The sequence below is a fragment of the Cyrtonyx montezumae genome, unplaced genomic scaffold (assembly GCF_038088225.1).
Source record: "Cyrtonyx montezumae isolate F1298 unplaced genomic scaffold, pur_monq_1.0 scaffold_14, whole genome shotgun sequence".
Classification (NCBI taxonomy): domain Eukaryota; kingdom Metazoa; phylum Chordata; class Aves; order Galliformes; family Odontophoridae; genus Cyrtonyx; species Cyrtonyx montezumae.
In genome coordinates, this window is record NW_027071870.1 from 6,760,681 (window position 1) to 6,776,315 (window position 15,635).

The following is a 15,635-nucleotide window of genomic DNA, read 5'->3' on the forward strand; positions in this document are numbered from 1 at the left end:
ATGCAATGAAGTTTTACTGAGGGTTTGATGAATGAAGGAGCAACCTGGTCATTGCAGTACAAGGCAGCAAAACAGTTTGTACCATGCAGGGAAGGAGGTTTTGCCTCAGCCTGAAAATTCTTTAATTTCCATCTTTACATTCATTACCTACCATTTGTAGAGCTCAATTTTCATTAAATGCTGTTATTAAATGTTTGGGGGATGAGTATGCATTTGTCCTTGTTTGTTTGCATTAGGGACATTCATATTTCAAATTCAAATCAAAAGATGAGGAGAAAACATGCTTCTTTATGCTCAAGCTGTTTTTACTGCAACACCATTTAACTGACAGTAGTGTGCTGTTATTACAAAATCAGCCTCAGCATCATAGCCATTGAATTGACAAGAAAAAAATGAGACATTTGTATGGATTAAGTAAACCACCAGAGGGAGCATATATAATCCAATCAGGGTAATAGATTCATATACAAATGACAAGGAAAATCTCATTTTAAATGCTTTTGAAGGGCTAGAGATTTAAAATATAGTGTATTCTGAAAAACAAATTTTGTTCAATCAATGGGTATAATTTATGAATTTGCTGATTGTACTGCTGCTTTGGGCAAAAGGAAGGAAATGTGCCCGGGCAGACTGTCTCTAGAATTTGTATTCCACCAGCAGCAGTTCTCTATGCTGAAGTGGTTTTATAGAAAAATACGTTGGTCTTAACACTTGGGTCTTAATAAGCAGTTTGTTGAATTACATCAAATATAGCCTGTGATAAATAAGTAGTAATGTCAGTAATATTTTTCTAACTTACATGCTGTTTCTTTCCTGATCAGAGAATAAACATATTGAATATATGAGTAGGGACTCTGTCTCTTCATCAGTCTACTCTGCTTAAAATACTGCATACTTTTCTTCTGTTGATGAGTCAAAACAGTAGTAGGCCATTTTTATCAAGTGCAACAAACGTATCAAGAATGAATGTGTAGATTTGTCAGCACTGATAGAGATGTGAGTAATAAATAGATCTATACTTTATTGAGCAGAAAATTGTTCCACACCCAATTTCTTCAAATCTTTTCCAAGCTTCTCTTTCTTGATTTGACAAGCTAATTTGAACGCATGAACTGCAAGAATGTGTTAGGAAATTAGCATTCAATAATTGGGAATTTTTTATGCATGGCAAGTCTGATGGGAGCAAAGCAAGAAAAGAAAGTGGATTAATTCTCAAACTAAGTGAGCCCAGTGATGGTATTGTTTGAAATAGGAAGAAAGCAGCTTCACAAGACCCCTTCTTAAGTGGAATGGCAATTCAATTTTAAAGACATTGTAAGCTTCTAACTGAGACCAAAGTCTTTAATTTAAAAGTACCACTGTAGAACATGATGACTTTACATGACTTTATGGCAAGTTAACATGCAAAAAGGTGAACTAAATTTTCACTGAGATTCATACATGTATAAATATCAGCCAAATACCTTTCTATGTTGGATCAAATTCTGGGAATAATTTTCTCATCTGTACATTTCTTGTTTTATTCCAAGTGTTTCTAAAAAGTAAAAAAAGACAAAACTGGGGACAAACCTTTTCAGAAGACTCCCAAATTTTGTTCGGAACCCTTCTGTGAAGACAGGCAATCCAGGTTGTTACGGCTGACTCTAGGATACTTTGTAATGTGGCGGTTAATGTACTCTTGTGTAAGCCTTAGTTTTGCTGCCCTTCATATCAGCATCCTACCCTCTGTGTTAGTATGAAGAATTCTCTTCTAGATTTGTGACTCTGTCTTATAATTAGGAAGTGCATTCATTAAAAGAGAATAGTGAAAAACACTTATCTTAATAAATTTATTATTTTTAGTGGAAAGCTTTTGCACTATTGAATTTTTTCTTTTCTTTTTGCTCCACTGAAAAATAATGCATAGTGGCAATCCCACTCAGATCTGTTTAATGGTCAGTTCCACAGGCATACAAAAAAAGTAACAGTGCACTTGTAGTTCATCTTCCCATACTAAATTTTTTTGTTTTATATAGAATTGCTTGCAAATTAAACAGAGGCTGCCAAGCTCCCCAAGCATTGTAAAATGATTGTTTGAACCACTAAACAGTTAGGATGTTCCCCAGTGTTATTGCAGCCCATGCCCAGGAGCGCTGTCCAGAACAGTTTTCAGGCAAGGTGCAGGAGTCATACAGTTCCAGGGATTATTCCCATTTGGCAGTTTGCATGCAGCCTCCTTCTTTTCTGGGTCCAGAGTGTGCTTCCTCAGGCATAAGCTATCCTGTGCCAGTAATCTTCATTGCCAAGGAACATTTCTGGATATGTTTATTTCTGGATATGTCTGACCATTACAGATAGAATTAGAGTGATCACAATAGTCATAACTTCTTTCCTGATGTGCTGAGGTACTTCTCAATATACCTTGAACATCACTGGAGTCATATTTGTGTAGTAGTCTCCTAGATGTCTCTCTTTAAGGAAGAGCCATAAGTGAAATGTCTCTTTTTTAAATTTTTAAAATTTTTCATGTTCCATGCAATATTTTCAGAATTTGGGCAAACATGAAATCTTCATGTATTTTCGTTAAATCTAGATAATCTAAGACTAAGAACTGCTAGGGCAGACTGATCCATTTTTCAACATAGTCTACTAGTCTTCTATATATTTTACTGATTTTTAGAGAGATCAAAACACTGAATACTCTGTAACATTTCCTTATTGGAGATATTACCCTTTTTGGGGGAATGAATGAAGTTCTTTTGAGAAAACATTGAGATTTTTTTTCTGCACCATTACTTCTTTAATTCATCAATTCAATTCTCTTAACTCTACCAACTCCTGCATTATCACATAACATTAGTGAAACCCTTACTCACCAGATATTGCAATAAATATTAATAGCTACAATTAATGATGAAATTGATGAGCTGTAACTGTTCTGTAATTTGTTGCTAATCTGCTTTGCAGAGTGTTCTTTCTTAATGTTGAATTCAGAGTTTGACTCACTTTTAGAGAAGGAATGAGACAAGTAGAATATTGACTTGAGGAGAAAAAAAAAACCTTTGTGAACTTAAAAGCTCCTCTTAATATAATCGGTTACAGGATGATTCATGTCCTTTCTTTTCTTCTCTAGCTGAATAATTTCTTGAAGCTTTACAGCTTTTTCTTTTTGTTATTTCATCCACTCTATGTGATCCACAAATGCAGTACTGTGAATACAGTTTCAAAATTGTGTGTTTTCTTTGTGCAGAATACTTTCTTGTTTTTCTTGCACACATTATGTATATTTCAAATACTGTCTAATAGATTTTGTTTGTCACTTCCTTCTGCTGTCATTGCTCCTGCTTGCTTTGACTTCTTACTCCTTTTTCATTTGTGAATGAGATAATGCAGGAGCAGCAGCATAGTCTGGCTAAACCATAATGTCTCTGAACTTATCTTGCTGACAGCTCAGATGCTGATGCCCACTGGTACTGAAGTAGCTACATGAAGTGTTACTCAATCACTGTGGGTTCATGAGTGATTACAGAAATACAAACAGACGTACCAGCAGCACCAAGCTGCTTTCAACCTGTCAGAAGGTCTTTACTACTAATATTCTCTCTGTACATTTTATAAAGGAGCAAAATATCAGGAACAGCATATGCATAACAATGGAGTTTGGCCAATATATGAATGAGATTGGAGCCTTGGTGTATGCAACCTCAGACATGGAGTTCTTCAATATCCAGACTTATATATCTGGGAGTATTGTAGGAAGCATAGCATCTGTGGCTTGATGAATACTCATCTGGATTTCAGAAAATCTGAGCTTAGCTCTTGGTTTTGTTAAAGAATTCTGTGTTACCTCATCTGGATCTGTCCTATGTTCTATTTCTTCCTCTAAAGTGGAATAGGAAATATTTTCCCTCAAGGTGACCTTCATGTTCTTATTTTAAAAAGAAGAGTAAAAGTACTTTTGCAGGATGTCTGTGTAGAACACAGACAGAAAGAGGTTTTCAAAATACAGCAAGCCTTTTTTTTATTATTTATCAAGAAGAAAATGTTACTGGGGGGGAGATGTGAGTGGGGAACCCACCAACAAGGGAACATTCGACAATTAAAGAGATCATTTTTATAAAACTCAAAGTTAAAAATAGTTAAAAAAAACAACAACCATGTAAAGGTAAGAAAGTGAGGTTAATTGGGCTAGTCAGTATCCAGAGTGTAAAATGTACCCAATAGTGTTACAGAGCAAGTACAGTGCCAGAAATAAATTTCAATATAGCTCCTTCCCACAGAACACATTTAGTGGTTATTATTTTCTGCTTATTCTGTTGGAAAGGATACTATAATCTCATAAATTTGACTCTGGGTCCCTCTTACAGTCTCCTTTTCCTTCTAGTTATTTAAAGCAGACCTTTAGTAAAAACTTTTTTTTATTCCTTATCTGCTTTTCAGCATGTTTTCTTTGTTGTTGTAAGTCACATTAATGTTATAGAAAAAATCCTCCAATTCTTCTTTAATAGGAACACTGACAATTCCCATTTAAACTAGGATTTTTATTTTTTATTTAAATTGAAAATGAAACTTACCTCTTTTAGCCTGCTTCCATTCTTAGACTCTTCTAGAAACAAGAATTCTCAGTGAGACTCCTTTTTTCTTAATGACTATCTTCATTTTATGTCAGAGTTATGAATATTGTCTCACTCATTCGATCTCTTTCACTGTATAAGACAGCTTCTTTATGGTTAAAAAAACAACACTATTTAACAACTTTGCATTTTTTTCTTTACATGATGATGCAGATTGTAATTTTTTGGGGTTTTTTGTTTTTTTAGTTCCTGTCCTATAATACTGTGGAACAATCCAGGTTGCAGATTGCCTAATGGTATTTATACCACTAAACTCTTTGGTCATCCTTGTCATCACCTGTATGTTGTACATTTTGTGATATGCAACACTGAGATGACGGTGGAATTAAATAGTACAGGCATGAATATTCTGCACCAGATATTCACTCGAAGTTCGAAATTATATTTCTCTTGTTCTTGTTAATATAGTACAAATTGTTTGCATTGCTGTATATTTAGTATCCTCTTACTAAGCACGCCTTAGCTATTCAAGGGAAGACTTTATAACAACAGAGTAGGAACAAGTCCTCTAAGGGTTGCCCTGAATGTAATGCCTCCTATTTTGTTATGTTGGCCCATGATGTCAGATGCAGATGTTGATGATATGACAGTAGAGGTGGACCCTTCCTGCCAATATTCCATTGCATTTTGTTGCCATGTGACGGCAGAGGGGCAGTCTGACAAAGTGGTGTCTGATGTGGAAGTGCATATGATGCAAAGTGGTAGAACTCAATACCTCTATGCATAAAAATGGCACCCACTGACATTCAGTGATGCTTGCTGAATGTTTACAGAGACTGAACAGTAGATATGAGTACAGTGAGGTGGTGGTTGTACATTTCAGCAGTAGTGACTGCAGTGTGAAAAACAAGACTCATTCCAGACAAGTATGCACAGCTCTCACACGATGTAATGGAGAGTGCCTCTATCAGGTCACCATGAATTAGCTAATATTGAAAATTTATTTTTTCTATGTTGGAAAAACAGTATTTAGTAGCTGATAACTTGCTCTATTAAATAGTCTTACTGTGCTGTTTGTATCTGTTCTGTTTTCCTTAGAAATAACTAGGAGGCATCACTTTCAGAGCAACCTACATAAATACTTACTGCAGTAATTCATAGTTACACTTCATTTGATTAAGTTTTGTATCTTCCAAGAAAAATAGGTAAGTAATGAAGGAAGGAGTGTACAATATTTTTCCAGGCAGCATTGTGTGACAAGAAAATGATATTCAAAGCATAGAAGAACCAAAATGGAGTCTGTTTTGCAGGAAACGGAGATAAATGCAGACTGAGAGGAAACATATGTCTGATATATTTTCTTCCCCCCAAAATGCTGATTGTTTTATTTTTCACTTGAACCGACACTAAGATCTCCAGTATTTTTTTTTTACTTCCTATCTCATCATCAGAATAATTCAGAATGGAAGTACCTTCATCTCCTTCAGCTTCTGAAGAAGTTCTACTTTAAAATATTTTAATTTTTCTCTTAATTAACTCAAAAGCCCAGCTTGTGTTTTCATCTCTTCATTACATTATGCAACTTCTTTTGTGACTAAAGCAGAAAATAGTTATGTCTACTCAATTTTCCACTTAATTTCCAGGTTAACTTTTTATGTAGAAGGGTCAGTAAATATTTTAATTCACTTGAATAATTACATAGTATTTAAGAAATCACTTATAATTCCTGGAATACTCTTCAGTTCCCAGATATTCATTCTAAGTATGCTGTTACAGATATTCCAGGAGGAAAAAAAAAAAAAAGGAGTATTAGACTTAAAGGCCACATGTGCATTTTAATGTGCTATTGATTGTTTTAATACGGATCAACATGGTGAAAATATTTTTCCATTCAGACTTTGTCCCTTCCCAATAATTTTCCATTACGTTTCTAGCTTTTACAAGTTAAGCCTTGATCAGTCTTATGTGTAAAGTGTATATAACTTGTTATTATTCTTTATTCTCATTGAACTCTCTTAAAAGACAAAAAGCATATCATTTTCACTCATGCCTTTATTGTACACTTCTTGTCATTTAAATATTCTTTGCCAAATAGATAATACATGACATCTGGTAGATCTGATGACATCTCCATATCCTTTTTTAGCTATGTAAAGTCCACTGGAAGGATTCTGACATCTTTTTTGTTATGTAGACTCAGCTGCATTAGTTATGCCAAATCATCGTTGTTACACATGCAAAGACTAATTCTTCATTTGCTTGCTGAACCAGTACTCCCAGTTTCTACAGAAATCCCAGAATTCTTTATGTTTCATGAATATCCCTATTCTCGTTCCCTAGAATATATTTGTTATTGCTTTGCTAGGAGCAGATTTGGGTCATCACTTGACAATGAAGTTGTTATGAAATGGCCATGTTGACAGATGGCATAAATGGAATAGCTAATCAAATCTGCTGCAGTGTTTTAATGTTAACAGGGAATTTTCGACATGCTACTAAATGAAGGTCTTAAAAACACATTCAGTAGAGCAAGTGGTAGATTGAAATGACAGTTTTCAGAGTTATAACCCAGTGGCACAGCAGTGATGGTAGCCACTACATCTTAAGTCCCATTAACATATGCCTCAAAAGATGTTGACAAAAGAATTTACTTGGAACCAAGCACATCTAGTTCCTATTTGGTTTCATTACTGCATCAATAGAAAATGTTAAATAGTGTGCAGGATTTAGTGTATTTTTCTCTGAGGTAGATTCATCTGAAAAATATCTGATTTGTTTGAATGAGCCTCAAGTCCCTGCTTGTTGCATTGAATTTTGGTGATTAGTTAATTCCTGGGGAAAAACAATCAACTCCTGCAATGTTATTTGCCACCATATTTCAACCATTTGTTAGAAGAAATTCAGAACTGTAAATGTGTTCATCTTTGATAAGTTTTTACTTTAGCCATTGTTATAGGAATTTATGAAGGGCGTAGATATCGTATCTGATCATATGACTTCATTTTCAGATGTTCAGAACATCCATAAACCCATTCGATTTTAGACAGAGTGGTATGAATGAAATATAATGGGTTTGTTAGCGTTCAGTACATCTGAAAATTAGATGATTTCTTCTTCAAGAAAGAAGTTACTAATTAAGACTTTCAAACATTATGCTCTACTTGTAAATGGAATGTCATATAATTTCTTTATGCTTCACAAGGTTCTCATAGAGGGAGAAGACCCCAAAGATGGGGAGAGAGCTCTCAGCAAAGCACTCATTTACTCAATGGTCATAGAGTCACAGAATCATAGGGCATGTAAGTGACCTGTGGAGATCATCTAGTTCAAACTCCTGCTAAAGCAGGTTCCCTATAGTAAGTAGCACAAAAAAGCATCCATGTGGGTTTTGAATATCAACAGGGAAGGAGAATTCACAGCCTCTCTGGGTAGCCTGTTGCAGTGCTAGGTCACTAGAACTGGACACAGACAGCAAGGAAGAGGAAAAAAACTCTTTATGTTTGTCTGTATTTCTGTGCTTTAGTAAGGAAATCTCTACATCTCTGTGATGCATTTCTGGTTTTTGGAAAAGTCAGTTGCTATGAAGTGAGTGATAAATGGCATCTCTTAGGGCTGAGTGTGTTTTTTAGTACCATTACAAAAGGCAGAAGGAAAATCAATGCAAATATATCTAAGAAGAAACAATGTCAAAGATGTAGACTTTGCTCAGAATAATTATACAGAGAATTTTGTAATACCAAGGGATTTGTTACAATTATTTATATCCCCTGTATTGCCATAAAAATAATTCCATGGCTCCCTTCTTCCAAAGTAGACCGTGTTTCCCATATTTGAAGTACATTAGCATTTGGCATATCTTGGCATGTTATTGAGAATAAAAAATTGCTACAAAAATACAGGTAGCTGTAGTAGTTGCCTTGTTTGCTTCCTTAGTCCTTTTAAAGAATAAGTGAAAAATTCATTTGCTGTCCAAGTTATGACCAAGGGTGCCAAATTACATTATCTGAAGATGCAAAAAAGTTTAAAAACTCTGAATGGGGAGAATCACTTTCAAAGCAAGGCATTATGATTTAGTTCTCTAGCAAGCTAAGTTACTGTATAAAAACTGATAACGTGCTTGTAAGATGTGGCTTGTCAATGTAATCATTCTGTTAAAACATTACAAGTCTTGAAATTTCTCACATATAGCAAATAAGAAAGAATATTGAAAACAGGTTATTAACCTCACCTGATATAGTAAGAAATATGAATGCATCTTAAATTTTCTACAGCTGATGAGGAGGTAGAAGCAGTTATATAGTATTCTCAAGTTGTCATGAGCACTGTCCAGCAGAGCTGCTATCTAAATCCATGAACACTGATCTCATGCTAATATATGTATCTTGATGTCTCAGATAACCTTGCCTGATAAAAGAAGTGACTGGTTCATTCCATCCTTTGTAGGGTCACATTTTCCTGGCTAAGCAATCGGGACAAAAATAATTAGTCTAATTTACATCCCTATAGCTGACATCAAACTTAAAAATAATATGGCTTTGTGCAGCCATAAGTGTAATTAACCTGTGTAAGGGACGCACTCCTATTTAAAAACTATAAACAAAAAACTTCATAATAATAATTCTCTCATTGAAATGCCATTAACTGCAATGGTTGAAATTATTAATTCATACTGTAAGCAACAGCCTCTTGAATAAAAGTAATAGCATATAAGTCATATGGAATTTAAAATAAATCACATCATTTATTTATTCTTTCTGTCATTCATTTCGCTTCCTCCTTTGTCCTTTCATGTTCTTATTTTCCTTCTATTTCCATCTAATATCTATTTCATTATTTAAAGATGCTCCAGCGGATTTGACCGTCACCGACAAGACTGGGTAGACAGTGGCTGCCCTGAAGAGGTACGTGAGTGGTCCTCAGCCCATCAGTGGTCTTTCATATGCTTACAATGCTCAGACTATAAAGAAGGTTTTCAAAGCCAAAGGCATGCTGTATATATCTTTATGAAGTGAACATAAAGTAAAAACACGTTAAATTAAAATATAAGTACCAGAAACTATACATTTGGATTTCCTTTCAAAAAAAAAAAAGATATCTGATGCTGGTAGTGGTGAACTGGCCTGCTCTAAAAGAAGTACTCTGGGTGCTCCTGTACCAGAGCAGTTCATTTTCAAGATACATTTATAAATATCTTACTGCTGGTTCTTTCCCAGTATTGTTTTTTTCCCAACAGTCAAACGATAAGATTTGTGAGAAGGATATAGACGCAACTGAAGCACTTCTGTACTCTACCACCACTCTTCATCCAACCACCACAAAGTTCAGAGTTTTGACAACCACCAGAGGAGTCACCAGCTCCCAGCTGCCAACCAGCCTACCCACAGAAGGTGAGTTATGTAGACTGACTTAGTCGGTAGTGCAAACATGTCATTTACAAGTCTAAAAAAATGTATTTCCTCTATGTTCATGTTGTTCTTTTCTCTTTGAGGGCAGTTGAGAAAATTGGAAATTAGTTAAATAATATTTGATATTACCTTTTTATTGCATCTTCCTCCTGCAAAGTAAGCTTGAAGGCATTGAGAGCTGGAAGATGGAGGGAGGGAGTGCTGGGAGAGTAGTCTTCTGTAGAACTTGAGGTTACAAAAGTTTATTCACGTTCCTTTAACTATCAGGCCACCGTCCCAAATCTGTACAAATATTAGATAGATAAGATCCTTTTAAAATTACTGAAGAAACATCCGGCTAAAGTTAATGAATTTTGGATCCCTTTAAGTATTGTATTTAGGTGAAAGTTGGATAGATAACCCAAATTAACAACATCTTAGAATGTTTCTGGTTTATTTTTCAGTTAGTTGCCACTGTCCTTTTCATGTAGTGCTTACTGTTTCTATAGCTTCTGAGCAGAATTAGCTGGGTAAGTGATGGTGTGTCAGTTCCCATCTTTGTTCCACTGCTGCTTAAATCTTCCCTTTCTGTGGATGAGATATCCTGCTTTCCTGTTTCTGAGGAAAATTCAGCTGAATAGAAAAGTTAACCCACGTTAATAAAATGGCATCTATAAAATAGAACAAAGCAGGTGGGATATATCAATTGGAATTGTGTGTTAACATATGGGAAAATACCAGATATGTGCAGGATTTCTAAGTGGCACATGACAAGAAGTTTTAAGCTGTAGACATTATGAGTTGAGAATCTGCTGGTAAGAAGACTTGGTTTTGTTTGCACCAAGAGAAGTATATGAACTGTCAGTGTAAGATTTGCACTGCATTACAATTATCGCCAGATGCACAACTACTAATGTTTTCTTATTAAAAAAGAAATTTGAAAATAAATAGGATTTCCATAATACTTAGAGGGAATTAAGTATTGCTTTATTTTATTGTCTTGTACTGGTTCGTGCAGTCCTTAGCATGATAGTATGCTAAAATATTAATATGTAACAGTAAATAATAATTTTTAATAACTATGGGGTGGACTCTAGTGCCCTTAGTTGGCAGTATCTTGAATCCTCCTTTCCACTGTATCAGACTCATATGAAGTAAAGCGCTGCTCAGTGTAAGAACATCATGATCTAATTCTCACTGAAGTAAGTACCAAAACATTTTTTAATTGTGGAAGTTGTACAGAATTAGAAAGAAGATAATTCCTAAAATAACTCATGATCTAGAAAAATGCATTTTTTCTTACAGTTAACTTTGATTTCCTTTATAGATGATACCAAGATAGCGCTGCACCTAAAAGATAATGGAGGTAAGAGATTATTTTTTTGTGTGTAAATAATGTCAGTGTCTTGTCAGGTTACACCCCACTAAACTTCATTAATCAAAATCAGGCTGTAGAAATAACTTCTTCCAGATTCCCGAGGGACTTCAGACTTTCATACTGCTGCAGAAGAGCAGAAGGGCAAATAAGATTAGCAACTGCTTAGTAAATTAAATATTTACAGTTTTATTTGTAAGACTTTAAGAAAACCACGGGTTTAATTAGCTTAAATACATACACACACACACACACACATGCGCGCGCGCGCGAAAAAAAACATAGTAAAGACAAAATTTAACTGAATGAATGCAGTTATTAACTGTAGTTCTGTATTATAATACTACAGCATTATTTAGCTGTCTTAAGGGAGGACACTATGCTAGTTCTAAATAATGCATCACTGTGAGTGACTATCTCTCTGAAAGTAATGCTCCCTATTTATTTCCATGGAAAGTACAACAGATACAAAGAACAGAATAACATTATTTGACAGAACTAATTCTCGGCTATAAAAACAATATTTTTCAACATAGTCAGCACCATTACCTATGCATTTTCCATGAACAAGAGCCTGGATACCATACTTGTCAAAATTAGTGGAAATGACCCACTGTTTTTGTCACCACTGCTGAAACGCACCACCCACAACCTCACTGTGCTCACATCCACTGTTCAGTGTCCATGAACATTCAGTAAGCATCAACAAATGTCAGTGGCTACAATTCTTCCGGTGCAATTTTTTCATTCAGCTCCACACATTTACTTCACCTGCACTTCCATGTCAGATGTCCTTCTGTCAGACTGCCCCTCTGCTGCCATATGTCACATGGCAACAACATTTAACAAAATACTGGTGACAAGGTTCAACTTCTACTGCCATACCACCAGCATCCGCATCTGATGTTGTGGGCCAGCATGATACAATAAGAGTCAATACTTCTGAAGCAACCCTTGTAAAATTCAGTATTACTAATTAGTTGATAGTAATGAGTAATTATGTGACATTTTATTGATAAAAACATCTATTTCATATCTGCATGTCTGTATGAGCAGAGATCTTTTATTCTTCCAAGCACATTCCCCTCTGAGAGTTAATACGACCACTTTGACTCTCTATGAAAGTCTCTGTTAAATCAGACTGCAGCAAATTACTCTTGTCAACTTCTTTGTTGGTTCAAGAGCTGGTAACTGAGGTTTATTCCTTCTCCCTTTGAAGTTGATCACATTTTGCTATTAGTTAGAATAGGATTGGGTATTAGATGTAGACTGGATCTGTATTCACTTGCTGAGGAGAATGGAAAGATTTAGGTTGATTTCTACAGGATTTGGAACAGTCATTCAAAGCAAAGGTTGATTTGCTGAGCAAATCGAAGCAAATTATATTTCCCCTTGTATAAAGGGAAAGTTTGTTTGCAATGGTTGTCTTTCCCCTGAGGCAGGGGAGGCTGTTTGACATGGATTAACACAGAAATAATGCATTGGAATAAGGTCATCTATAAACTCAGGGAAGTACTGTTAGGCACTTTGTCTATAGGAATATCTCTGAATCTTTCTTACTCTGATTCTGCTTGAAGTCAAATTGCATTTTATTTTGTTGTGAAAAGTACTTTAGTGCTCTTAGAGATCAATAAAAAAGGTGAATCAGTCAGCACTTCACTCACACATTTCCAATCTGTCCTGTATGTACGCTGTCTTGCTAGGTGAACAAGACCCATGCTCTGCCTGCAAGTCACTATGAAGCAGGCAGCTAGCGTGGGACTGGACAGCTCTTCACCTCAAGCACCTCATCAGTAGCTCAAAATAGTATGCTGTTATAGAAAAAATAATTCAAAAGTTGGGCCTTAAAAAACTGTTTCTGTTTCTTTTCAGCTTGGGAATTGCAACAGAACTATTTTTTTCATTTGTCTACATTTTGTCCAAGATCTGAAAAGAAAAACTCCATGTAAATGAACTAAATGATGAGTACTAAAGTGAGGAATGGCTATAGTCTATTTGGCAAAGTGATTTTCTAGGTCCTGTGGTATTATTCTTCTTAAATACAGAAACTGTTCAAATGCAGAAAGCTGCTGTATTTTAGGATGAGCCAACAACCAATGTGATTATTCATTTTCATTAAGCTGTTTCTTTCATTTTTGAAATAATAAAAACAGTAATAATAATAGATATAAACTGACTTAAAACAACAAAGAAGCAAAGCAGGATTTTTCATTCACACAGTAAACACTGCTTTTAAACTGGGAAGTTCTTTTTAATGAATCTTCAATTATGCATTGAATTTTCCAGTGCCCGCTCGATTAAGCTCAGATAAAATCTCTGCAGCTGTAGGCATGCTTTTTTCATTCTCTCTGATTTTTCAGCCTTTCATAAAGAGTAGATTCCTTTAGGTCAAAAATATTGGGTTTTTGCTTTCTCACACTAGATCCTTTAAAACTCTAATGAAAGGAAACTTCATATAATGGAAAACCAAATCTGTATTGGATCGATGATGGCCTATAGCTTCATGTGTCCTTGGATGGTAGCTGTCAATATCTGATTGGATACAACAAGAGGATTCTATAGAAACTCTGCATCTCACCTCTGCCTAGAACTTTTAAAAGCGTCTGCTACAAAGAAGCAGCTAAATTTAAATTAAAGTTCAGGTTTAGGTCAAAGTGCTTTGACTTTTTAATTATATGAGAAATCAATTTGAAAGTTAATGCTGTAATTCACCCACAATCATTTGAGGCATATTTTAACAAACTTTTCAAACTTGCTTGTGCTATTTTCCCTCATTCTTCATAGACACTTGAGAGATCTCTAATATATACACGCCTACACCAATTTTAAATACAGTTGGCATGCTACCACGATTTTTATTGGATGTTAATCCTCCTTGAAATAAGAAAAAAAGTATTTGTAAAATTTATGATATATCCAGCAGAACAAATTTTTACTTTTGTTATTAATTCTAATTGCAGTTATTATTTCAATTTTCTTATAGCACAGATGGCTAAACAGTTTAAAAGCCTAATTTTTCATTGTGAGCAATTGGCTGTGGCAATACAGTATTTTCTTGTTGAGAAGTCTTTGGTGGGTGATTTAGGTGATTGACCAGCACATCTAGACATTTCAATTGACCTTTTAGACACCTTGTTGTGATTATTTGGTTGTTATGAGTCCCTCTCAATCCTTCAACTATATAACTCAGAAGAAAAATGTGTGTGTCAGACAATAAGTGCCTGGAAAACTGCTACCTTTTCTCATTCATCAAAATGTATTCCATAATTACCGTTGCAAAAAAAGTGAAACTATGCTAAAAAACATCTACCTGAGGAATAAAGCTGTTCAGTACATTTGTGAGCAAGTCCATTCTGGCATATGTAGGAGAGGAAATGTCTAAATCCTTCTGCTTGCTGTAGTTAGTGGACCTTAGCAAAGATGGCCTGGGTATGAATGTTAGTGGTTTACAAGATTAACAGCACTATAAAGTGCATAATTTTAGTTTGAAACATTGGGAAACTGTGTAGGAAATTACCAAAATACAAACTCTTAGTTTCTGAGTCTTGATAAAGTACTTTTGTATATCTTAAATACAGTGATATATTTACCCTCTGCTAGATTTTTTTTTAGAGTCTCTAATGCCTGGAATCTAGCTCCCATTAGTCATCTGTCTCTTTAATTTCCGTTAAAAATTTCAGTCTTCCTACCATAGGAATTCTCAACAAATTGTGAAGAAGATTCAGTCGTTTTTTTCCTGTTTACATTGATCTCCAGATAACTGACATTATTTCATGCTTGATAATAATTATCTAACCTATTTTCTTAATAATATGTTTCTAAATGATCTAATTCAGTGTGATACCATGTAAGTGTATCATATTCACCTGGAGCTTTCCAAATCTGCGAACAGCCTCCAGAGCTTCGGAAAAGCAGCAGCCTCTGATGTAAATACTCCGTCTTCTTTGTTTACTAAATATAGGAGGAAGAATGGAAGAGTATTTTACAAATTATACACAAGCCATTGTGCAACACCATTATTTTCTAAAGCAATCACAAATGGAAAGTGCTGAAATCATCTTTTCTGATTGAAAAATAGAACCACAAATTAATAATCTTTAATTTTAGGATATTTAACCTGGGAACACTGACAGATTGTGTTCATTTGTGTTTGTTTCTTTGACAATTTGCATTATATTTAAATGTTCCTTAAAACAGGATATTTGTGTCTTTTCCAGAATTTCTTGCATCTTCACTGTATCCCAATTTTGCTGTAATCATCTTATTATAGTTAGAATATGTTAAAAAATTAAAATAACTCTGCAGAAAGTTAAACAGATAAAA

The 15,635-nt window shown here is 34.9% G+C and overlaps 1 protein-coding gene across 1 annotated transcript in view; it reads left to right on the top strand.

Annotated features, from left to right (window-relative positions):
- PLXDC2 (plexin domain containing 2) overlaps positions 1-15,635 on the top strand; it is a 228,017-nt gene that overhangs the window by 194,501 nt on the left and 17,881 nt on the right. Inside the window, exons 10-12 of the mRNA XM_065731348.1 lie at positions 9,394-9,454; positions 9,787-9,940; positions 11,265-11,303. Of these exons, the coding sequence (XP_065587420.1) occupies positions 9,394-9,454; positions 9,787-9,940; positions 11,265-11,303 (254 nt within the window). The remainder of the gene's footprint in view (positions 1-9,393; positions 9,455-9,786; positions 9,941-11,264; positions 11,304-15,635) is intronic.